The sequence below is a fragment of the Balaenoptera ricei genome, chromosome 16, assembly GCF_028023285.1.
Source record: "Balaenoptera ricei isolate mBalRic1 chromosome 16, mBalRic1.hap2, whole genome shotgun sequence".
Classification (NCBI taxonomy): Eukaryota; Metazoa; Chordata; class Mammalia; order Artiodactyla; family Balaenopteridae; genus Balaenoptera; species Balaenoptera ricei.
In genome coordinates this window covers 117,836,631-117,863,207 of record NC_082654.1, presented here as the reverse complement: position 1 = coordinate 117,863,207, position 26,577 = coordinate 117,836,631, and the positions used below count along the sequence as shown (strand labels likewise).

The window sequence follows — 26,577 nt, the reverse complement described above, 5'->3', positions numbered from 1 at the left end:
GAAGGTTGCCGAGAGAAAACCCTACGGCTCCTCTTGTGGCATGTTCATGAATTGTATATCCCTACCTATCTTGTATGAAGTTTGCTCAAATTGCAGACAATAATTTGGCTGAGTTAAAAGAATCTAGCAACATCCTCTTTGAACAGAGCAAGAATCTTTATAAAATAATCTCCAAAGGGAATCTGATTATAACCAAGGAATTATCTTAGGAGAGATAAGTCACAGCCTGTGTATTATCAGTATTTTCCTGTGAAATCAAGTATATAAAGATTAATGCCCAAGGGCTGTACTTGGGTTTTACTATAAAATCCTTTCCTTTTTTTGGGGGGGGGGGGCAGTTGAGCATTACTTTTATGAAATATATGTGATAAAAGTACAATATGAAACCTTAGTAACTCCTTTTCTTTTCTACAGAACTGGCAAGGGAACTGAATTTTTCAGTGGATGAAATCAATCAAATACGTGTGGAAAATCCAAATTCTTTAATTTCTCAAAGCTTCATGTTATTAAAAAAATGGGTTACCAGAGACGGAAAAAATGCTACAAGTATGCTGAAATTATATTACTTTAACTTGCAAAATTGCATATGTCTAATGTTTCAGATAAGCCTACTGTTAATAAAATCACAGTGCTCATAAAGTAATGGCAAGTCTTTTGAAGTTATACTTGTTTAATTTTGTGCTAATATTCTAAACTTCTGTCTTTAGGAAGCAAGTAGTAGGGGTTTTTTTGCATTTTGTCTATATTTGCATTTTTTGCATTTCTCTCTGTGACCATCAAAAATGAAAACATAATTCTAGCTGTTCAATCATGGGGCGGTAGTGGGAAACAATGTGAAGTTACTGCTATGGCCAGAAATGGATGTGCAGGGAGGTAAGAGAGAAAAGGATAGGATCAAATCATTTTATCCAGCCTGGTCTGTGATGGCAGAGAACTCCCCAGTATTCTTGGGTTTTGTGTGGTTTAGGTGGCGGTAGGGGAGTGGTGCTATACTGTGACAAATGCCAACCCATAACGATGTGGAATCGGTTACTGGGGGTTTGCCTGGGTCAGCCTGACCTTAGTAAGTCATTAATGCTAAGCATCAACTATAAGGGTGACCTATTTTGACAGTCTAACAGGAGAGGAATGTGTTTATTAGATCCCCTTATAACTAACAGGAGTCTAGCTGTTTTGAGGCCTATCTGCTCTGCGCCTTACAGAGATGGAACAAATGTTGCTGTCATCACACACAGCTTCACAAAATGATTCTTAAGACCCTAACATATCTTCCCTGGAGCAGCGAGCTTTCTGAGCCCCCTGGATAGTGAATATTGCAGAGGTGCAGTGAGGAGGGACTAAGACGCTAGGAGGGTCAAGAGAGCCATGCCTTTGTTGTGGATATTGTGATGACTTAGAAGAAAATAATTTAATTGGGTTTTCAACCTTTTTTTCCTCCTCTTTCAGCTGATGCCTTAACTGCGGTCTTGACAAAAATTAATCGAATAGATATAGTGACTCTGCTAGAAGGACCAATATTTGATTATGGAAATATTTCAGGCACCAGAAGTTTTGCAGATGAGAACAATGTCTTCCATGACCCTGTGGATGGTAACTGAATTTACTGTTCATATTTACTTAATCATTTGATAAAATTTGAAAGTGCAGTAGGACAAGGCAGTCACGTAAAACCAATTAAATTATGATTTGCTTGACTTAATTTCTCATTTTCACGGCATATTCTCTGCCAGAGTCTGCAAACAAACACTCTGATAGAACAAACTTGATAAATGTCTCTGTTATATAAAATACAAATAATGAAGTATAAAGGCATAAGTTAACTGAAAGAGTTGGTATCTCAAATATTTTATATGACCAAATGGAAGAAAATTTAATATCTAGAGATATTAAATTATCTATGTTGCTTTTGTCATTTTTATATTAACCTAAAAAACTAGGGAACTCTTTTATTCCTATTTAGGTAAAACCAAATTGTGGGCTGTTATACAAATTGTTAAGTAAAATGGTTAATTACTGTTTTGAGAACAAGTATTTAAGCATGTACTGAAAGAGACGAATGTGTCACTCAAACAGGTGTTTTAGTTATTTAGCATTACTTTAACTTCATATGCTGCCATTTTTTGTTTGGAAAAACACTACTTGACCCATCGTATATAAAAGGTAGCATAATTTCTAATTCAATGAGCATAGGTGTCGCTAATAACATAATAATTCCTCTTTTACATTAGCTTAATTTATATGATAATATTGTCATTTTTCCTTCATTATGTAAATTGGGGCTTTTTTCAACAAAGTATTAAGAAAAGTATGACAAATATCTTACTATGTTTTTCAAGATGTTCATCTTCCTTCATAAATGGAAATTTATTCGTGTAATGAATTTTGAGTAAAAAAATGTTGATACTATGGAGGCAAGAAGAGGAGCTAGGGATATTTTTCTACTATTTCAATTTTTTTAAAATATGGTGATTTTTTTTCCATTTTTAAACAGCAAAGTTAGACCACCAATAATCAATAACTTATAATTCTGCATATGTGACAAAACATCTCAAATTCTTAGAAAGTTTCTGCTTACTAAAGTCAACAGAAAATTTAAAGTCAACAGAAAATTTAAATTTAAATTTAAATTTGTTATCCCCATAACATAAACATGTGGGTAATAATGTCAAAAGTGGTTTCTTTTTAAGCTTATAAATACCACAGAACCTGGAAAAAAGCTCTCTTCAAGGCCTTGTCTTATATGTGAGACCATATATTGATGACCAAACTCTCTGTGCACAAGATAAATATAGACCAGTGTTATATCAAATTTTGGGTTTTTGCCAAGTTTATAGAATATTTTAATATTCTTTACTGGGAAACTTTTTTAAGAAAAGTACTTTTAACAAACAAGATCATCAGAAAGCAAGGGAAGTATTCAATGGAATTGAAAGTTTCATTTAATATTTTAAAATCAGAGTTATCATTAAATAAATCCACAAGGGCTTTTTGTTGCTACATCTTAATATTTTATATACCCTATTTTTAAAATTCTTAGGGAAATTTATGTTTATGAAGTAAATTTTACTTGTGCAGATTATAAACCTCATGTAGTCTTAGACAAATTTTCAACATTCTGGTTTATGGGTGACCATAACAGAAAAATGTTCACTTACCTATAGTAATTTGAATTTACAACCAAAGCTAAGTTGGTATTTATCTTGGACTGATGGAAAAATTAGGCTTTAGTTTTGTAGACCAATAAGTCAGAAAGTGTGCCTGGTTGCCTTTTTGTTCCCGTCTCTCCTCTTCGTTGAACTTTTGTGAAACTTCCTTTCCTCACCACGACCAGAACCATTGTTGACTTTTCTCTCTGCTGAAGGAGAAAAATAACTCCCTTAGTCCACGCAGCAAAGTTTAAAACAAGGGAATTTCTCCCTCCTTCCCCTTTGTGTAGGCTGGTTAGTAGACCTCTGTGTTTCATAGCATTGTCATGAATATTCAGAGGGCTCTCTGTAAATGGTTTTCCTCCTGTCTCCGTTGTGTATCATTTCTTTTTTCTCTTTATTTGATTCGTGCTTCTGAGTGGACCCCTACCACCAAGTTCACCAAGACTTCCATACGTACACAACCCTTTCATCTCTGTCACATTATGACACCTGAAGAGTTTACATGGAGTCTTTTCTACTTTATCTGCTTTTTAAATCCTTTTCCTAACATCTTTTTATATTTTTTTCCCAGTGCTACTGGTCTAAAATCTAATGGTCATTTCTTTCCAAAGATTAAATTCATTTTTCTTTGCTGTAAATTTCATGTGAAGTAAGTTAAGAATTAAGAGTTGGATAGCATCACTCTTATGTACAGTTCTTAAAATAAGTTATAAGTAATTAATTATAAAAATTGGTTTCTTGTGGCTTGCTGTATTCAGTCCACCACAATGTGGATTTTGCATGCCAAAAGTAGAAAGATATTAATTTGGCCATGCAATAAATGTATCTTACGTAATGACAGCTAACTTTATATTGGATTAAACGTGTATATTTAAGTTACTGTATTAAAATTACCAAAATCGATAAACAATTTATATCTTAATTAACTAGTATTCTATTTTATTGTAGTTTGCACTAGTCTTTTATTTCATTGTATTACATTTACTTGAACTACACCAATAAATTTATCAACATTATTCTGTAATTCATCACACATTTTCATACCTAATATAATTTAAGTCACTCCATGTGTTTTTGTTTGATGTGCTCTAATTCATTCCAGTCAGTCCAAATGTACTGTCTTCCATAGGTTATCCTTCCCTTCAAGTGGAACTGGAAACTCCCACAGGGTTGCACTACACACCACCCACCCCTTTCCAGCAAGATGATTATTTTAGTGATCTCTCTAGCATAGAATCTCCCCTTAGAACCCCCAGTAGACTGAGTGATGGGGTAGTGCCTTCCCAGGGGAATGTAGAGCATTCAGCAGATGGACCTCCAGTCGTAACTGCAGAAGACACGTCCTTGGAAGAGAGCAGACTTGAAGACTCAATGCCTTTGACAGAAATACCTGAAGCAGTGGATGTACATGAGAGCCAGTTGGAGAATGTATGTCTGAGTGAGTATCCTCAATACCTCGGAAGGATGGCTGGGGTCCCAAAAGATGTTAAACCAGCAGAGCCATTGGAACAGACTAGAAAAGTAGGAGTGAGCTCTGAGCAGCAAGAGAAAGGAAAATCTGGTCCTGATGAGGAGATGACGGAAGAAAAACTCAAATCTCTATTTGAGGATATTCAACTTGAAGAAGGAGTAGAGTCTGAGGAGATGACAGAAGAAAAAGTACAGGCTATTCTTAAACGTGTTCAGCAAGCAGAACTGGAAATGTCTTCAATTACAGGTTGGCAGAATGAGACATCAAGTGGAAACCTAGAGTCCCCTGCTCAAGCTCGAAGAGTAACTGGTGGGTTACTAGATCGACTGGATGACAGGTATGGCTCTGGGTCAGAAAAGGAAAGTGAAATGCAGGTTACATGTTAATAGTTTGTTTTCTTTATTTATTTTTTGGCTGCGCCATGCAGCTTGTGGGATCTTAGTTCCCTGGCCAGGGATCGAACCTGGGCCCTTGGCAGTGAAAGCATGGAGTCCTAACCACTGGACCGCCAGGGAATTCCAGTAGTTTGTTTTAAATATATGCTTTTTAGCAATTACTGTTTTTCTAAATTACCATTCCAATTTCAGGATAATACATGCTTTAAAGGTTGGTTCATTCTGCTAATCTGGAGAGGGAAAGTTACATTGAACTCAAATATAATTCTTAAAACTACTGATAATTAGCTGAAGTAAAATGCAAAAAGTTATACACATGCTAAAGATTAACACATTTTCTTTACTTTAGAAGGCTACTCTTTTCTACTTTATTACCTGTTGTATTATTCTTTTCACATAGCCAGAAATTAATGCTCATTTAAAATAATGTAATAAATAGAATTCTAAGTCTTTTAGAAATATAAGCATTTCTATTGTTTCCTGACTTCAAACATAAATGTGCTTATTATACAAAATTTTAAAATACAGATTTAAAAAATCAATACAATGCCATCATCTAGCAATAACCACCACTAAAATTTTGGTGAATTTCTTTTACATAGGTGTTTTTAAATGTCTTGTCACAGAAAAATGCAGAGAAGCAAATAAGTCATCTATCCTTATCATACTAAGAAAAACAACTAACACTTTATATAGCCTTCCTTTTTTCTACATGAATATTTTATATAATTTGCAATATGGCATATGTAATTCTTTACCCCCAAATAATATGGGCATGATAGAAATTTGTTTATAACCAAAATAATTCCCTAATCATGAATCTGGTTCTTTTTACAGTGATCTTCCTCTAGAAGGGTAAGAGCTAGTGTCCTTCAGACACTGGTTCAAACCCCACCACCATTAGGTTTGCACTTTTCGACTTTAGATTAATTTCTAAGCTCTAAGAACGCCACTGTAATTGGCTTTAAAAATAAGAATACTACTGCTTTCCTCATACAGGCTTATAGATTGAAAAAGAAAGCCTGTAGCATGCCTACCCAATGACTGGTACAAATAGTCTCTCAGTGATAGTTGGCATTATTTTATTTATGCACACATAAAATATATTTTACTTCAGTGGTAACTAGTGATAAACCTCAGTTCTTTTCATACAACTTACTTATTTTATAACCATGTTTAATATTTTCATATTGCTGATAAGCTTCTTGCTCAATGAAAATTCCCAAAGAGGGAGGGACAACATTTGCAAAGAGGAGTTCACAAAACTCCTTTTGAAGAATGGGAGCATCAATGAATTCTACATTCAGCCTACAGAATAGAGTATGGAGACAAGAAATAGTACTAATTTTGATGTCTAGGTTCAGATATAATCACACAATTTATAGTTGCATAACAGGAAATTAGATATAGCTAGGAGTTATAGTTATCGTACAGGGTCTTCACAGTATGCTGGGACTCTTTGTCCTTAAACATCCAGAATAGGATGTGCTATTAATATTTTTTGATAAAGGTGTTTAATCAGAATTTGATTTATAAGAATACGCACATACATATACATAATATGTATATTGTACATAGAAAACATTGCACTAGTTTTATTGCCTTCGGAATTCTACAGGTAATAAGCAAAGGTGCTAATAAAAACAATATACAAACTGTAAAATAAAGTAAAAGTCTATATTGAAACTAGTAAAAATTAGAAACCAATTTAAAAGAAAGTAATGGAAGAGAAAGATTATTAAGAGTCAAAAGGAAAACAGTCCTCACAGGTAGTAGAAGCAGCAGGTGAGCACCCACACCCTTATCACCAGAGAGAGTCCGCAGAGGTCAGGACTGGAGAAAGATGAGAACCCAAGTAAGGTTCTCACGGTTCTTCCACGGTTGGAAACGCATGACGGTAGGATTCACAATTGGAAACACATACAAAGACTGGAACGTAGGGGTTCTTGAGGATGCCAGAGCTCTCGTCACAGGAATTCATTTTGTTCTCTGTCGTCAGTTTTTTCACTGGCGATAGAAAAGCGTTTTGAGATCTCCTCCTCTTTTAGATTGGTGGGTCTGGAACTCTGGGTATGTCCGTGAACCTCTCAGGATTACTTTTTAAAAGGTACAGAATCCAAGGAGCTGTATAAGTACAATTAAACAAAACAAAACAAGAGCAGGGACAGCATAGCCAGCCAGCTGGTTTGGGAGCTGGAGTGGAGAGCATGCTTGGAGCCTGTGTATCGTGTCCTCACCCCACACCCGCACCCGCACCCGCACCCGCACCCGCACCCGCACCCGCACCCACACCCACACCCGCACCCGCACCCGCACCCACACCCACACCCGCACCCGTAACAGGCCCTCACAGTTTGACATCTGATGACCAGATTTTGCATGCTTTTCTACTGTATGTCTTTAAAAGTAGTTAAAAACACGGCTGTTGAAAATGTAGAGCTTCTGAAGCCCATTTGCAGCCATATGTTACCATTCTAAATTTCCACATCTTCTCTATTGCAGCCCTGACCAGTGTAGAGATTCCATTGCCTCGTATCTCAAAGGGGAACCTGGAAAATTTGAAGCAAATGGAAGCCATGCAGAAGTCACTCCAGAAGCAAAGACAAAATCTTACTTTTCAGAATCCCAAAATGATACAGGGAAACAGAGTGCAAAGGAAACTCTGAAGCCAAAAATACAAGGTTCTGGTCGTGTTGATGAACCAGCGTCATCACTAGCGGCATATCAGAAAGCTCTAGAAGAAACCAGCAAGTTTGTCATAGAAGAGCCTAAACCCTGTGTGCCTGTCAGTATGAAAAAGATGAGTAGGACTGCTCCTGCAGATGGCAAGCCAAGGCTTAACCTCCATGAAGAAGAAGGATCCAATGGGTCTGAGCAAAAGGTACGTCACCTAGTTTTCCACCGTGCTGTCATTTAAGCTGAAAGTACTGACGCTTCAATTCTTTTGATAATCTTGTAGCACTGGGCCCAGTGTTCGTTACTACTTCCAAATTATCAATGTGTGATTGAAAATTGTAATACTAATAATGGGGGTAAAGAAAGTAATGAGTAAAATATATGCTATTTGTCATCCCTTCTTTCATTGGGTAGAAAAAAGGAATAAACATCTTCTTAGCCGTTTTTCAGGAGGGAAAAGAATACAGGGATGTTAAGTAAGTAGCTTAAGGTCCAGTTTTAATTTTGTCTGGGATTTAGGTTTCCTCACTCCCAACCTAGTCTTCTTTCTTGAGGATGGAGGATAATTATCCTGACCCTTTCTGGTTCTTTTGCACAATTTAAAGAGTCGCTAGCATTGACCCACCTAAGAGTTCTATCCTATAAGGTCTGTTGCCTGAAAGGGTGTTTTAAAAATTGAAGAAACACAGTTCCCAAGCCTAAAATGAGGTGGGTATACTACTGTTGGTTGACGGCATTTAGAAATGCAACATTAAAAGTATCATTTTAATTATTTTTATATCTAAGTTGATAATTATCTTAATATTTGTTTTTAATAATTAAAAAAACCTTACTGTCATATAATTATTTGCTTGCTTTTTGTACTTATATGTTTTTGTGCTACCATCTAATAGATTTCATTATTCTTTGAGGGTAAACATTTTTAGATATTAAAAAATTTTTAATTGAAATTATGATTCATAGATGGATATAAGAAAATTAAGATCAGTTCTGTTTCCTATATTTTTGACTGCTTTTTGCTCTCTCAATTTTTGTGTCTTTTCATGAACTATGCAGTAGAAATAGACTGAGAGTTATACATCTTTGGAATAGTAGTACTTGAAGTTTTCCCTAAAACATCTAGTTTACTTAAGATCTTCTACAGTGTTTTGGGTAGAAAAAAAAAAGAAACAAATCTTTTGTAAAATAATGAGCCCGTGATTAATTTGAGGTTTAGAAAAATTTAGTAAACTCCTAATCACTCAGGAGCTAATTATCAGCTTATTAACTAATCATATTCTTTCCTTTTCCCTCCTGCAGGCTATTTTTTTGATCACTTTACTGCTTGTTAGGAGGGAAAGTGAGAGGAAATAAAATTCTCAGGACTTTCTTTCATTTCCTTCCTGACAAGTGTTGTTTTGAGTATTGCTTTCTGCCTTTTAGTTAACTCTTAGCATGTTTAAGCAATATGACTTTGGATGGAATGTTCCCTTTTAAAATGAACCTGCAAAATCTAGGAGCAGTAACACAGTGATGTTTTAACTATGAAAATGTATTGTGCAAAAACCTATTAAAAATCGATAGGGAAGTTCTGAAATATGTAAGTAAGCATTTCGACGGTATACATGTGCCTACATATTGCCCATTGGGGAACCATGGAGAAGGCATAAAGAGGATTTGAAAAAGAAAGTCTTAACCCCGAATGGAAATGCAGCTGAATTCATCAGTAATGGAAAATACTTACTGTTAGAAAATGGTTTCGAGATTTCTTATAAATGAGTTTGTGCCTTTAGCATTGGTCACTGGTCCTACTCCAATGCATAAAGGCTTCAGGAGCATAGCAATTCATAGTGAAGTTAAAGCTTCTGGAACATAAGAGTCTGACCTCACAAGAAATTCGAAGATGTCCAGGATGTATTTTTTGTGGCTAGACCATAGTACAATAGTAATCAACTAGGTCGTCGGATGTATGCTCTCAGAAAACAGCCCCCTTTTTGTCCCCTGAAAAATCAGGTCAAAAGTCCGGGTGCGGCTCTTAAACGGATGACTGCCTGCTGTTACAAGGTAAAAATCCTGCTGCTTTCCACCTCTTTACATGCAGCAACCCATGGCAAGGAGTACTGAGAAAATTCCATTTGGTCTCCTAGTTACCCTCTGTGCCACTGCATAGAGAATTCTCTAAAAGGAATTCTGATCAAGATTCTACTACCATCTTCTCTCTACCCTTCACCTTAAGACTGGCAGAGACTCCATGGAGAAAATGGAAACAAACATTAGCCAAATGGCCACTTTTTCTTTATGTGAGGGGCTGGTCTCAGATGATTCTTGATAGGATTATAATTGACATCTAGGTTTGCTGTTAGTGTTTGCATTAACATATGTTCTTCTGCTTTTATATGTTTCAAGTGAAAAACCTTTCCCCAGTCTAAGATTCTGGGTATGGATAATTCAGATTGAATTTTCTCTTCTGCCTCATCTAATCTATTAATTGCTAAATGCTGATTAGTAATTCTTTTGCAATATGAATTCGTCTTACCTTTTTCTGCTTTTCTGAGCCATCGTAGGGCCTCCTTTCACAATATTTAGGTCATTCTAAGTGTCCTGAATTTATGGTCCTTTCCTAAAAAAATTTTAAAGTAATGGGGAATTTAGTAGCCAGTATCTTTGCAAGGAGTGAGAAACTTGAAAACTATTTCCTTTTGATACCATATTATTCAGTAGGGTATTTTGTTCAGATGAAATTTCCTACAAAGTTAAGGTTGATATTACTATAACATTTAAAAATATTTGGTAAGTTTACCTTTGGTGAAAAATGGCCTACTTTATTTGACTAACATTTCATTAATAATTTTTGCTAACACTTATACCTCCTGTAACAATTTTACTTATTATTTTACTATTTTTACCAATTCTGCCATTGATTTTTCCAATGGATATTAACTACAATTTCTATCTCTGGGACTGTCAGATTTGGGGTAACTAGTACACTTAGAAAATAAAATACTAGAATTGTTTTCAGAACTCCACCACTAAAATTTAGAAATAAAATTATTCAGTGTATACTCTTGACCATGATATTTAAGTAGAAGCTGAAGATAATTTTCCCTTTGACTTATGAACTCTTTATCACTTGGTAGTTTTTCCTTATTCCTATCCTATTGCCTAAAAAGTAATATTTTGTGTAATTACTGTATTCTTATCTGTACTATATTCTTGTCTGTGCAATGTTGTTTCTATTCTAAGTTCATATTAGTTCTTTAAAATAAGACCTCAGGCTTTCAAATATTTTTACATTCCTTCATTCATTTGAATAAACTCCTACTGAGTTCCAATTATGTATTAGATATGAATTATGCTGATAAAAATCTCCTGGCAAATTATGCTGATATAAATTGTACACTTTTCGTAAAGTTCAAAATAGCTTTTGATAAAGTTGTCAAATCTGACCAAAATATCATAAAAATCAGAAATACTATGCCTCTTTCTGTAGATCAAGTGAAAGATGGCCTTTAACTGTAAGGTTATACATTCATGTCAAATGTATAATATTTATTTTTAAACTAGCTTTAAATCTATATTATTTCCCCAAACTAATAATTAGTAGCATGTATGTAGTTTCTGATGCCAAAGTCTCCATCATTGTTATTTTTAATAATTTACAATTTTATTATCTTGATCTTTACCTGCATATATATACATATGCATTTACATATGCATTGCATTTATATATACACATAAGTATATATATGCATATACATATGCAGGTAAAGATCAAGGTAATTAAATATATATATTATTTATGTATACTTTATATATATTTATATACACATATATACATACACATACAGAGTAATCTCATTTAGAATTCTGCTCAAAACTTTCTTCCACTTAAATTTTTTTTAAGATTTCCGCAAATACACATCATGATTTTACTTAAGTGCAGGGAACCAGCAAGTAAAAAATTCTTTCTTGATTTCCCGTCTCAGAATGTCTTTTATTTTAAATGTGATGGTAAAATTCTACTAAAAATGCATTTACTCAGGACTTGAAAGGCAGTGACAGTGATTCAAGCTCAGAGGAAGAACGGAGAGTCACTACCCGAGTTATTCGCCGGCGTTTGATTATAAAGGTATCCCGAAGCCGGATCAGTATGGGGCAATGCTGTATTATTAGAACTTTTCTTGTGGTTTGGAAAATTCAGCATGCTTGGTAACTAAATGGCTCTGTATGTTTCTTTGCATATTTGAAAACTTATAAAAACAACCACCGAAAGGAAAGACTCACGTTGCATGGTAGTGAGTATTCTGTCTAGGCTTGTGTTTGACATGTGGCAGTTGTAATTTTATCCGAGAATTCTTGGCATTTGTATACTGCTTTCCTTGGAAAAGTGTTCTATGTGTGAACAAAGATTCTACCTTGGTGAGAGAATAGTTCATATCAAATGAAATGTTCAACTGAAACCCCAGAGGCTGTAATGAAGTATAAGGTAAGATAAAGACGAAAGAGAATGAAAGAATTAAAAGGCTCCCTTCTCAGTCTTAACAGTTTTTAAGTGAAAACAAGTTCTTCATTATCAATCAATGACTAAGGATTCAGTGTTATGGCCTGGCATGGATGTATATGACATAATGCAAACCAAGCAAAAACTTCTGAAATAGGTTTTTATCTTGACTGACATACAAAAAATCAGGCTGTTTTTTTTTTAAGGCTGTATTTTTAAGTAGAGGAAGCAACTCTTACTAAATCTTGATTTCCCCCACAAAGGCCTTTTGAAACACCGACCTTATGTATGGGAGGTCCTACAGACTGCTTCTCGCTGTCTGCTGCTTGTCTTCATTACTCTGCCTTTAGAGAGATCTTTCTTGATGTTAGAATAATTGAGTGCAGAGAACTAAGAAGCCATTTTCAATACACAGTCCTTTGAATGTGGTCCAAATAACTTGAGGCTCCTTGGTTGGCAGTTCTGAAGAGAAAGAAAGGCAAGGAAATATCTATTGAAAACCATTTATCAAACTTATCACCCATTTCCAAAGTGTCAGGACACCAAACCAGAGATGTAGGGAAGTTGGCTTAGGTATCCAAAACTTCTTAATCCTGCTGCTTGTACTTTTCTTGTAGATCAGATTTTCATCTTCATCTGAAGAGAAGAAAATCTGCCAAATCTGCTCTAGTATAGTTTTTCTAAGACTCTGGAAACATTAGAGAAGAAAATAAGTCCTTGTCTAAATCCCAAATTATCCACAAATCAACCTTAAGCTCAATAGGGGCCATGAAAAAAAGTATGAATCACTTTGAAAATTCCACATGGGCAATCCAAATTACTTACTGGTATCTAGCATTTTTGCAAGCATTTGGCCTGCTACTTATGAAGTCCTCATAATCAGTCACCTCCCACACATTTGCTGGGATTAGGGGGAAGAAATCCTTAATTTGGTTTTTCTGAACACGTTAAAGCCATACTCTGTTCAGGCTTTACTAGTCCCATGATTAAAATATTACTTCTTGAAGACACTAAAGTGAAACATCTAGAAAAAGCATACCAGACATACTGTCTTGTAACTTGCTCTTTATGCTTAACATATGACATACTCATGTTGCATCAAATTCACCTCATTTCTTTATAATAGCTGCCCAGTATAGAAGTTGACTCCTCTACATATGACAGAAGAAAATAAACATAATCCTGCAGAGACAGTGGGAGAAAGCATAGAGAAGTTTTACTCTGGGGAACACTAAAACAAAACGATAGAAACATCAACCCCCTCCCTAAGTCAGTGAGGGTTATTTCTTTTGGTCTCCTAGAATTCTACAACATGCATTAGCAAGTTAGCTTTTAAGTAATTTTGTTAGAAAGAGTTATTTATATATTTAAGCTTAACATATAATTATATATATTAACATTTTTATTAAGAGCTTAAGTTTAAAAGACTGAAATACACTGATGTTATAGGCTTCATAAAACAGAGGAGACTGTGTTCTCTTCAAATCTTCACTTCTTGAAGTCAGTGTGATTTTAGGGAGGTTGAGTGGAATCATCAGAGAATGGGTTTTATAAGTGGGGAGGGCATTGTATAAACAATGGAATCACTTAAACAAGCTTTGAGAAATGTCTTTCATACGTGACAGAGAAACCAAAAGCTAAAGGCTAGCTATAATTATAACTGGAAGCTATAGGTGTAAGAAAAAATCTTTGTAAATTACATACATAGAAATCTTTCTGATTAATATTTTTCTGTTCAGATTTTGGGGGCAGTTGAAAAAGATCACACTTCTGTTGCCTTTTCTCTTTATTCCATATGTTGGTACCTTTTTAATGTAAAAGAGCTTGAGACTGCAGTACTACAAGGTAAATGCGACATGGGATCCATCTCTGTCAAAACACATAAAATGAGAATGTTAGGACCGAAAGGAGTCATTGAGACTAAAATTACTTCTCTTCCTAGATGACAAAAACCAAGGATCGGAGATGAATTGATTTACCCAAAACCACACAGCTGGGCGGGAACAGTTCTGAGACCAGAAGCTAACCCCTGGTCCTCTAGAGAAGTGCCTTCTACCTGCGTTTTCCACAATACTGTATTCCTTCTCGTCCAGAACAAATTAAAAAGGAATAACTTTTCCTAGACTAAATTAGGCACTTGGCCATTTAGACTTTTCCGGTGGCACACAGAAGAAGGCAGCATTGAGCTATCTTTCCTGAAAACGATTTGATGGGGCCAGAATGCTAGGAATTTGACCTACTTCATGGAGGCTGTTCAACCTTGGACTGAACCAGCCATAGTAATTCCCCTAGCACTTAGAATCCTAGAGCAGAAAACTATTTGGTGGTTGTTCCATCCTTCCCAGAGCTAGCTTTGGCCAGGAAGTGTCAATGAAAGCAGTAGATATATTCAGGATTCCATGATCACAAGTCTAGGCAAATCTGTGTTCTTAGCCATTCAGTTAGTATAATAAATGGAGTGAAAGTAGAATTTTATGATTTTTCTCTTTAATTTCACATGTGGATTCATTCTTTTTTATGTTTTTATATTTTTACATTTAATATTTTCAAGTCCTTAAGAAATGAGTCAAGTTAACAAACTCTCCCATTTGTTTTGGGATTTTTAAATTTTATAAGCATATTCATTTATTTCTGTATAGTATGATAATATCACAGTGGTTTCAAATGCTTGGAAGCAGTTTAAATTGACCAGTCCCTACGAGCTTGTTTACATTATTTGCTTAGCAAATGCAGTGATTACAAAGGTAAAAACTTTAAACCAACTCAAACCATTGTGAAGTTTGATTAGATTCAAATAACTGCATTTTTACTATATAGTTCAACTATATTTTTATTTCTACTTTTGAGTTTTACTGACTTTCAAAATAAGGGTTTACATGTATGTTTCCCCCCATCAAACAACTCAAAAGTACAAAAAGTTCAATCTATCCATCCCACTTCCCATTGTTCACAAGCTTCAGATAACCATTGTTCTGGAACAATGGAACAAGGTAACCATTGTTCACAAGCTTCAGATCATTTTATATACATATACCAATATGTATGTGTATATAGAATATACATGTGCTATATACATATACACATACATCCCCAGCAAGTGGGTTTCTCAGAATACATATTGCTTAGTAATTTGCTAAGTTTACCTATATAGTTTCTCTCATCTCATTTTTTTGAAAGTTCAAGTTTTAATGTTGTGTACATCGAAGCAAATTGGTACAGTTCATGTTGTTATTTTTTCATTTTATTCAAGAAGGAAAGAGGAATAAAAATTATAAAATGCAATGTTTCCAGCAGGGGTCCAAAGGAAAGTACAGTAGTCTTCACAAAGGTGGCCACCAGGAATGATACTGTGACACCATATGTGCTGTAATTTTCCTTTGAAATAGGAAAGAAAAAAAGTGCGGTAGGTGTTGCCAAAAATAATGCCATCACCAAAACTAGCGGGGAAATTTTATTTACTTAAATGTACAAAGGTTTTCAAGAACCTTAGAAACTAATTAGAGATTATTTTCTCTCATTAAAGAGAGGCCCTAAAGACCTCTCCTTGGTAACACCTGATCTCCAATGTACCTGACAGAATTAAAGATGGATGAAATTTTTTTTTAATGTATTTTGTGACTCCTTACTAACTTTCCTATCTATCCAGTCAACTACTATCTAATCCACTCCCTCAGTTTAGTGAGCTTCTACATAATCATATATCTTATTTCGACCTTATGTAAAGCACTAGTTGACTATAGTTAGTGCCCATTTAAGACTAAGAGAAGTATCTTCACCTTTAATTATACATAAGCAGTATGAATTTTCAGTAGGAAAGAATGAAAATGCCCACATACCACAGCAGATCTCAACAACCTATATGGCTTGTTATTTATAACTAGGGCTTTGCTTTTTTTCTAAGGCTATTAATATAAATCAATGTACTTAAATGTATTTGCTATGCTTATAAATATACCTACTTCACATTTCAGAGACTGTCTGCAAATTAATTGGCATCTTTCCCCACCAAAGGGTCAATTTATAACATACGTAATAGTATGCTATTTTAATGGATTTTCCTGGGATCCTGGAATTGTCTTAACACTCAAAGAGCTAGACATGTGCAAGAGTTAGTTCAAACATATCTCACTTATACATGTTTAAACTATAGTGAAACTTTTCATGACCCTTTTTTTTTTTTGGCTTTTCTGCTGTCTTTAAGCCTTTACTTGTAAAATAAAATGAAATTTTTTTTTTCCAGATATATGAAATCAACCATAGGAAACATAAATAACACTCCCATAAGAACTTGTTGCAGATTTTAGTGCATTCAGGCAGGAGACCTCTACATTTTTCCAATTTCCTTCCCTTGCTTAACTGTGCTGATTGAAACTAATCATAAGCAAGGTTCAAGGTGAACCTTGAAGCAAGCATGAGCAGCACGAAACATCGTGTTTTATTTTCATCTCACCTGTATACCACAGTGAGGTAAAATGAGTCAAATATCCCACCCATGACCTATGAGCCCACAATCTCTAAGAATACAAAGTCACTTTGTAGAAAGAAAAAAGAATAAAAACAGAATTTTGTTAGCAACACAAGGTAGTGTTTCGGTCTCTACTCTGTTATTAAACCACAACCAGTTACTAAACCAGTTATTAAACCACTGTTTAATAACCACTGTTTAATAACCACTGTTATTAAACCAGTTGTTAAACCACAACTGCCTTTCTACTGGTTGTGACATAAAACAATCATAGAATTTTCTCACCATTGGCTGGCACTGACAAAATTAACAGAGCTACTACCTTTCCCATGACAACACTGAAAGGGTTAGAATCCTGGCTCTCCCAGAAATGCAGCTGTCTTCTTTGTGATCTGCCATTTTTCCTAAAAAACCTACAGGTGTACAATAACTACAGTACACAGTACTGTAGCACTGTACAGGTCACCTCTTCAACAAAAGAAGTATGACTAACAAGTCAGTAGGTCTCTAGAATGGGTCTGCACTTAAGATGTTTGTCCTTGTTCCCCAAAACTGTAAGTGAGACTGACCTAAAGTTGACATCAGTGAAGAAAGTAATGTGTTACAAATACAGCCCTATGTTTGCTCTCTGAGTGGTTTTTCTTATCATACAATCATAGAGCTAATAGACATTAAGGAGCCATCTAAACCTACTGACCTGCCTATTAGCAGGAAAATATGATGCCACCATGGCAAGTTAAGAATTTATCCCATTTTTTTGTTAACTCACCAGAGGAAGATCCTTGACAGTTTCCCCTTCTAAATCAGATAGCAGTCACTAACTGAAAGGCTGTCGTCTTACATTCCTTTAGTAATTAATCAGTCATCACATAAGACTCATTCACTTGATAATATTCTGAAACTATGTACTTCATCAGACATTAATTATTCTCATTTACAACTTATGAAAGGCTCAGTCTGAAAAAAAGAAATAAGGTTTTCTCTGTACCCTGAACTTTTCTCATAGTATTTGAAAAAATATTGCCTTTAGTAAAGGAATTTTTAAATTTAACAAACTAACAAAGGGTGATTAATACCCCAACTAAGGTGCTACCTCAATTCAAATCAGACAAAAGGAAATCCACCAAAATGAGAGATTTCGTAGGACTAATGAAGAAACATTATTCAAAGTGAAATGATCTAATTAGAGCTCTAATCATTAGCTAAATCTTTTTTCAACAAATGAAACCTTTTTGTTTGTCTATCTATGTATTAACTGTATTCTGTGATTACATATTTTCAAATTCTTCCTTCTTGGAGTTTGTTGCTAACCATCATTCTTGTACATACTTGAGGTTTAATGCTTTGAATGTCGTTGACTGCTTAATAACCATCCATGGAGTCAGCCTTTTCCCCTTGCCCTGGAATTGCAAGTAGAGTTTATACTTTCTTTTTCTAAAATTCCACAGAGCATGTGTGTGGTGTATGGAGTGATGTGGAGATCTATCCATCTAGTATGTTGCTAATCTCTATGCCACATCCTTTAGGGAGAGGAAGCAAAAAACATTCCTGGTGAATCTGTCACAGAAGAACAGTTTACTGATGAAGAAGGCAACCTCATCACCAGAAAAGTAATCATCACTGGGATTTCATGCTTCTCCTGGGGTTTAGATTTTCTACTATTTGCTTGCTGTAGTGTCACCTCTTAAAATAGAAAACAGGAAAATCTCTCCTTTCCACTATTGCTTCCTACAGATCACTCGGAAAATACTAAGACGAATTGTTATCCCACAAGAGAGAAAATACGATGACGTGGTAATGGAGAGGGACTGTCAAAAAGAAAGTAGAGAATAAAAGCTTTGTGAACTCTCTAGAATAGGCTGCTAACAGGCTGGCATCTGCAGTGTGGCAGCTTGAAGCATTTGCTGCTTTTGACATCTTGCGCATTTGATCAGGGTCAAAGAAAAAGATTTTCCTTCCTAACATTCTTTAACAGTATATACTCTTATTATCTTCTGACTTTTCACAGAGATCATTTCATTTATGGAGGTTGGAACATGCCGGTTCGAGCATGGGAGACAAAATTAAAAACCCTCTACCACCACCAAACCCCTCGGCCATGCCCCACCCCTGCCCAGTGCTTTACTGCAGCCCAGTGCCTAATTGGGACCCAGATAGAGAGCACTTGTTTCCAGCAAATGCACAGGGTTTAATTAAAAGTTAGAATGACAAAAAGCTCGTCTCAAAATCCTTACATCTAATCTATACATTTCCTCTTTCCAGTATATTCTACAGGGAAATATGAATTCCCCCATCTTAACCTGAGGAGGATTCTCCTCTCTGGGTTAATAACAGCTCATTTCCAATGTGCCAGTTAAAGAACTAAAGTCGTCACTGAGCAGTGTAACTCAGCAAATGAATCTCTAGCTCCCAGAGAAAACATCTCTGGTTATTTTTCATTTCTTTCCCTTTCTCAGACCTGTACCCTTTTCATTTAAAAAACAGAAACTTCAATAGCCTGTGTTTACATAAGAAAAAAGTAAACTGAAAATTTCTCAGAAGGAGTAAATCAGAAAATTGGAAAGGCTACTGTGTTTTCCATTATAAATAGGGTAAAAGCTGAGTATTTGTGCAACCACTTTGCTCCCAGAGAAGTGTGTCCTTGGTGCTTGGTGAAGACAGGTCTTATTTTATGGAAAAAGGATGCCTGCTTGGTCTGGAGTAAGAGGACAGGTTTGGTAATTCCACAAATTAAAAGAGATAAAGTCTGTCAGCTCAACAGCATTTCCATGGTCTTTAGTTCATGATTAGTGCTTTACTGAGAAATTTCAGTCTCATTACAACAGATTATTTAACATTCTGCTGGCTTAAAAAGGCATAAATTATAACTTACTAATATTTTTATAATTGGGGTTTGAGTGCCTTGAGAGTTTTAGTGATGATTTCTTCTAGCTTCACAGGAGTTAGACAGGCTGTCCAGTTGTTTGATCACTAACCTACTGAATTATTGTGAAGTACAGTAACGTATCCCTTCTGACGGCGCTCCCTCGCTCGCCCTGATGCCGCTGAGCCGTGTGGTTGAGGCAAATAGATTATATTTGGGGACGTGAAGTGACAAAGCACTTGAAACTGTGTTTCGCTTATCCTAATCCAGCCTCAAGGGACCAGAATGGAAACTGCTTTTTAACGAAAACCCTTTCACCATGAAATCTTAACATGTACATTCCTTTTAAAGCAGGGAGAAGGTTATAAGATGAAGACGAAGAAAGAAATCCGGCACGTGGAAAAGAAGAGTCACTCATAAGAGTACATGGTCAGTCAAGGTGGTAAGTGTGCTCTTATCAACAACAGTAAGACGTAACTTCCTGTGAAACTTCTAATTTCACCAAATAAGTGATTCCATGCCCCCGCCACCCCCTTCCTCTCTTTTTCACTGCATTGCAGCTTTGAATATCCAACGAGCAGTTGGTGGTCATTTTCAGGTTCATGTACATGTCCATCTGCACACGAAAACTGTGGCCTCTAGCTGACAGTCCATAAACCTTCTCTTCACAAATTAGGAATTTAAATATAAATGAGGGTTTCAGAACCAAATGTAAATAGTGATCGCTGAGTCTCCTCTTAAGAGCGGAGGCTCAGTATGAAGTGCAGTAGCATTATTCACTCTAACAGAAAGACTATTTGGCAACAAACCGTTCATACAAATGTATTTGGAGATTCGCATTGACCAGCTTTTCACCATTTTACCACAACAGCATCTAAGAATATAATTTTGGTTGAAATACAGTGGTTGCCAAGTTTAAACGAAATGAGCAAAATCCCTATATACTACTTCATATATTTTGTATAAACCAAAGCAAATTAAATAGGAGGTTAATGGCACTACTGTGTTTTCTAAGTTAAAATGTTTAGTGAGCTTTGTTTAAGGTTGTCTGAACTTTCCTTCATGGAGAAGGATATTTTCCTTTAACACCGTTTTCTGAACTTTGTGCTGTTTCTTTCTGTGTAGCTACAATTCAAAAGCCCATTTGGGGTGAAAAAGCAGATAGAGCTTTGAAAAGCTCTGTGTAAGTCTGTGAGATAAAGCAGGATGAGTCCTTTAGGGCCGCTCACCGACAGCTCTCCTAGCCCCAAGTAACAAAGAGCAAACAGATCCCAGTTTCCACTTCACTCACCTGCTGTTCCCCAGCTACCAGAATAGTCCTGGTACTTGGAGTGCTGCTGTAAGGAACTGAGAAATCACGGAGTCTCACTGCCCCAAATTTTGTATGCAGGGTAACTGTAACTAAGGCCCAAAGAAATTCTTAATCCCTCCACCTCCAAAAACAACTTATTCTTTATTTATTCACTTAAAGATTTCTTTCACTTCCTCTCTGTGACGCTTTCTGCCTAGGCACTGGGAAATCATCGGTAAACAACACTAGGGAGGTCCTGGCCCTCGCTGACCTTACGTTTTGGAGATTTAACGGTAGTCAGTCACTTCAGTATTTAAGGCACTGAGAAGACTCCTAAGAACTGCAGAGTGCTCTGGAAATAACAGTATTTGCTGTCCATACTCTTCCAGTGTATCAGGTGTACTCTTCATTTAATTCTCTTGGATCGGTGCCGCTCTCATCCCCACTTAACAGGCCCCAAATTGCCCAAGGTCACCTAAATAAAGAGTGGCAGAAACAGGATACAAACCCTAACAGGCTGCCTCTGGAGCCCACACACTCAACCCTGTTAACTGGAGATTTGACCTGGTCTGAGGGTGACAGGGAAGGTTTCCTTCAGAAAATGATGCTTGAGCTTAGTTTTAAAGGATGAACAGGATTCATCTGGGTGAAGGGGAGGAAATTTGATGGTGTTTGGGGTAGCCTCCTAGGCACAGGCTCTAGCGTTCTGCGAAGGCCAGAACTGGGAAGAAACAAGAAAGGAGAACAGGTCAGTGTAGCTTGCAGAAGGTTTTGTCATTGTGTCTTGAGAGGTAGGAAAAATCGGAATATCCGGGCCTCATAAGCCTCTTTTCACTAAAAGTTTAGGTTCTCATCACATACTCTAGTTGCAGGGCACAGAATGAATTGGAGGTGGCAATAATGGATGAGCAGAAAACCTATTAAACTACTGAAGATGCTGGCTTGGGCAGTAAGGATGGTAAGAGGTAGGCTGAATCGAGAGATAGCAACATGAATTGCTTTTTGTCAGATGACAAGGGTGAGAGATGAGAAAATTAAGGATGACATCAGTGTGGCAATATCTAGAATGAACCCACCCATTATGCGTGTCTTACAGCTGAATCTGGTAAAAGACATATACAAGATTTTTTTAAATTGAGGTGTAGATGATTTATAATATTAGTTTCAGATGTACAACACAGTGATTCAAAATTTTTATAGATTATACTCCATTTAAAGTTGTTATAAAATATTGGTTATATTTCCCTGTGCTATACAATATATCCTTGTAGCTTATTTATTTTATACATAGTAGTTTGTACCTCTTAATCCCCTACCCGTGTCTTGCCCCTCCTGCCTTCACTCTCCCCACTGGTTAACCACTGGTTTGTTCTCTATATCTGTGAGTCTATTTCTGTTTTGTTATATTCATTTGGGTATTTTTTAGATTCGACATATAAGTAATAACAGAGTATTTATCTTTCTCTGACTTCTTTCACTAAGCATAATACCCTCCAGGTCCATCCATGTTGTTGAAAATGGCAGAATTTCATTTTTTAATGGCTGAGTAATATTCCATTTTATATATGTACCACATCTTCTTTATCCACTCCTCTGTCCCATTTGTTTATTTTTGCTTTTGTTTCCTTTGCCTTAGGAGACAGATCCAAAAAACTATTGCTACAATTTATGTCAAAGAGTATCCTCTGTTTTCTTCTAGAACTTTCATGGTTTCCAGTCTTACTTTTAGGTCTTTAATCTATTTTTAGGTTTTCTTTTTTAATATGTTGTGAGGAAATGTTCTAATATTATTCTTTTACATGTAGCTGTCCAGTTTTACCAACATCATTTATTGAAGAGACTGTCTTTTCTCCATTGTATATTCTTGCCTGCTTTGTCATAGATTAACTGAGCATAAGTGTGTGGGTTTATTTCTGGGCTCTCTATTCTGTTCCATTGATCCATGTGTCTGTTTTTGTGCCAGTTCCATACTGTTTCGATTACTGTAGCTTTGTAGTATAGTCTGGTCAGGGAGCATGATAACTCTAGCTCTGTTCTTCTTTCTCAAGACTGCTTTGGCTATACAGCAGATTAATAAAACACTAAGCATGATTTTGCAGTCTTAAATTGCTGTGTTTAAGCAATTCTGATAAATGAAATAAAACTAGAAGAGAGTTCAGTCAGCTTTTAGTATGCCCCTAAAAGTTCAGCAACTTGTTCAGTAATAGACTCAGACTCTGGGTGGGAGAGAACCAAAAAGGTTATCGACACCAGCTGAGCCATTTTTCTAGAGTAATATATACCTAATATCTATGAATAAATGACACCAAAAAATATATGACAGTGCTATGCTTCCAGGGTCCTTTAGAGTGAATTAATACAGAAATGACTAGGTCACTAAATGTACAAGAGACTTTAAAATGATAAATAATCCACCCTGTAAAGCAGTTGGCAGGGCCTTGGCTCACTTGCTACACCACTCAAAGGAGAGAGAAACTCACTAGGAGAATTCATATGAATGTGAAAATAGCTTCAGCATAAAGCACACTTAATGTGTCAGATGTAAAGAACAGCGATTTGACTGCAAGCCTCATTTTACTCTCCAGGGTGGTATTTGCCTTTCATAAGTGAACTTAGGAAATGAGTCCAAGAAGACTGCCTGGAATTCCAGGACACTGAACGTGTGCTCTGGAAAAATCAATTTGCAAGTATATTGAAAGTTCTTATGGCCCTGCTGGCTTTTTTTTTTTTTTTTTTTTTTTTTTAAATAACAGAACAACTAAGCACATGGAATGTTCCCCAATTTCACTGAGTCTCAGATGGTGACATCAAAATTTTTATTCTGCATTTTATAACCAGTTGAATTTTGAGCTATCTGAACCCTACACCTGCTTTTCTCTAATACTGAGTCACTGCCATCCTATTTTTAATGTAAGGGAAAAGCTGATGGCTTAAAATAAGTATAAAATTTATACGTAATATATAGTGATTTATAGTTTATAAAGTGCGTTTACATTTTTGTCTTATTTAATCCTTCAAACAAGCCTCCAGGAAGAGGAGACCAATTTTGATTGCTACCTTTTACAGATGAGGATACTACGGCCCGGAGAGGTCATCTGACATTTCTTCTTTCAAACAGCTGTGACTGAAAGAACTAGGACTTGGCCTCAAGATTATTGACACTTCACCTAGTGTCCGGTTCCACTAAGCTGTCTTTCTAAAATTAGTTATGAATAATAATAATGAGTCATAGTCTATCAAAGATTACTGTATGCCAGGTACTAGGTAAGATCATTACATACATTACCTCATATAGTCCCCAAAACAATGCTATAATGTAAGTACTGCTATCTCTTTTTTAATAAACAAGGAAACTGAATTTTAGAAGAATTAAATGACTTACCCAAGGTCCTATAGTTAATGAGCAAAAGAATAAAATTTTAACTTAAACAGAGCCTAGCTCTTAACTATTACTCATATTAATAGTTGAATAGTACTTGATGATTATCAGAAACCTAAAAGCAAATTTTGAATCAAATGTATGTACAAAGGCAAACTGTAGTAAATTTCTTCATACGATACACAGTGAAAATACTCAGTTTTTTGGTTTTGTTGTTTCTTTAAATAAAGCAAAACTTCATAGCCATAACCTTCAAAAATACCATTAGAGAGCTGATCAGTGAGGCTGTGACAACGGAGGTACCCCGGACGCATGCTGGAAAAGACTGGAACAGCTGTTTTGTAAACCTCTTTTAGGGAAATGCTCAGCATCTCACAGCCACACGGAAGCCAAGAGCAGCAGCAACAGCACGAGGCTTGCCGGGGGAAACACTTTATCTGAGGCCAAAAAGTTGACTCATTTCATTCATGCCTTCAAAAAGGACTTGACCTTCCACCTGGTTTAGAGTGAAAAGGCTAGTAATAATATACAGTGGTGAATAAAACCTCCACGGCCCCGGCCCTTCTGCATCTCTGAGCCTGCAAGGGGGAAAGAGATGGAACATGAATTGTTTAAGGGCTGAAAATACGAAGTCCAAGATCCAATGGAAGAATAACACAGGAACATATTTAGACTTGGGGGCTGGGGAAAGTCCCTCGGAAGTCATGACATTTATGCTAAGACCTCGTAGGTGGTGCCAACAATGTAAAGAATGGGGAGAAGGAGAAGAGGACTCCAGCAAAGAGTACAACGTGCACAAGAGCCTTGAGGCGGGAAAAGGCCTAACACATTTGAGGAAATGAAAGAAGATTAGTGTAACAGACCCTGATGAGCTGGTGGGGGGTGAGGCAGGCCCATGATGAAGTGAGAAATGCATCATCATAGGCCAGAATATAGGATTTGGATTTCATTCTAAAAAAATGTGAAGCCTTTGAAAGATTTTAAGCAAGAGTCTGACCTGATGTTTTACTTACTTATTTTTTTAAGCACACCAGCTATGTAGAGACGGATTGGAGGGAAAACAAGAATAAACTGAACGAGGTGAGCTAGGAGGTTATTGCTGTAGTCCAACTAAGCCACCATGGTGGCAAGGCTAGGACCTGGGCAGTAGTTTTAGGAAAGTCAACAGTATCTGATGGCTTGGGGTTAGGATGGAGAAGAAGGGTTGAGTCAAGGATGATGCCTTGACTCAAGGTTTCAAGGGTAAGCAGGTGGTGGTAGAAAAAGGAACAGGATGGGTTTTAAGAAGAATATCAAGCACTCAGGCTTTTGTCGATACACAAGTCTGGAGCTTTGAGGAAAGGTTGGGCTAGGCGTATAAAAATGTGCGTGTTATCACTAAAGAGGTGAATACTGAGTATCAGAGAAAGGGAACACCAGAGAATAGGTGTGATTACCTAGGGAGAAAGTGAAAGTGAGCAAAGAAGGGGCTCAGGATCGAGCCCCAAAGAACAACATTTTGAAGAGGAATAGACAGCTGTAAAAGGTTGCCTCTGACCTCTTCCCTCCTAGAGATCTCCAAACTGTTCTAGCTCCTCTAATCTATAATCATATTCAGCCTCGGCCCTCTAGTATATATTTAAAAAATTTTTTTCATAGCATATTCTTTTCTGAAGATATTTCTAATCTTACTTTTATTCCTTTATGCATTATAAATGTAGTTCTCTCATATTCTGTGTATAATAATTCTAAATTGGAACCCAATGCAGGACTGTTTCTGCTGGTTCTTGCTCATTTTTCCCCCTGTGTCCCTGGTTCTCTAGTATATTTGTTTGGTTTTACCCAAAATATTTTAATCCATGCAGTTTAGTATCAGTGGATGAAAAAAACTTTCCTGTAATGCAGATTAGCTGATAAGCTTTTGTAAATAACTGACCATGCACATTTAGAGCCCCTTTACTTCTTAGTTTGTGACACACACTGTGTAGATGGTCGGGGGAGTCCAGCGCTGAAGACATTATCCTGATATTACTCAGCCATTAAAAGAAGAATGAAATAATGCTATTTGCAGCAACATGGATGGACCTAGAGATCATCATATTAAGTGAAGTAAGCCAGACAGAGAACGATAAATATCATATGATATCGCTTATATGTTAACTCTTAAAAAAAAAAAAAAGAAGATACAAATGAACTTATTTCCAAGACAGAGACTCACAGACATAGAAAACAAGCATATGGTTACCAAAGGGGAAAGGCGGGTGGGGGAGGGACAAATTAGGAGGTTGGGATTGACATATACACACTACTATATATAAACTAGCCAACAACGACCTACTGTATAGAACCGGGAACTATACTCAATATTTTGTAATAACCTATAAGGGAAGAGAATCTGAAGAAGAAAATATATATATACATATCTGAAT

The 26,577-nt window shown here is 36.2% G+C and overlaps 1 protein-coding gene across 24 annotated transcripts in view; it reads left to right on the top strand.

Annotated features, from left to right (window-relative positions):
- The window catches only part of ANK3 (ankyrin 3), a 687,375-nt gene that overhangs the window by 653,443 nt on the left and 7,355 nt on the right, over positions 1-26,577 (top strand). For 11 of the 24 annotated variants that reach the window (XM_059900926.1, XM_059900918.1, XM_059900920.1 and 8 more), the window contains 9 exons: positions 415-546; positions 1,447-1,590; positions 4,279-4,957; positions 7,518-7,896; positions 9,684-9,734; positions 11,713-11,799; positions 18,163-18,246; positions 18,371-18,430; positions 19,851-19,941. In XM_059900926.1, coding sequence (XP_059756909.1) covers positions 415-546; positions 1,447-1,590; positions 4,279-4,957; positions 7,518-7,896; positions 9,684-9,734; positions 11,713-11,799; positions 18,163-18,246; positions 18,371-18,430; positions 19,851-19,919 — 1,685 coding nt within the window. In that variant the 3' untranslated portion in view covers positions 19,920-19,941. The remainder of the gene's footprint in view (positions 1-414; positions 547-1,446; positions 1,591-4,278; positions 4,958-7,517; positions 7,897-9,683; positions 9,735-11,712; positions 11,800-18,162; positions 18,247-18,370; positions 18,431-19,850; positions 19,942-26,577) is intronic. The other 13 variants (XM_059900932.1, XM_059900930.1, XM_059900934.1 and 10 more) reach the window with 9 other exon arrangements.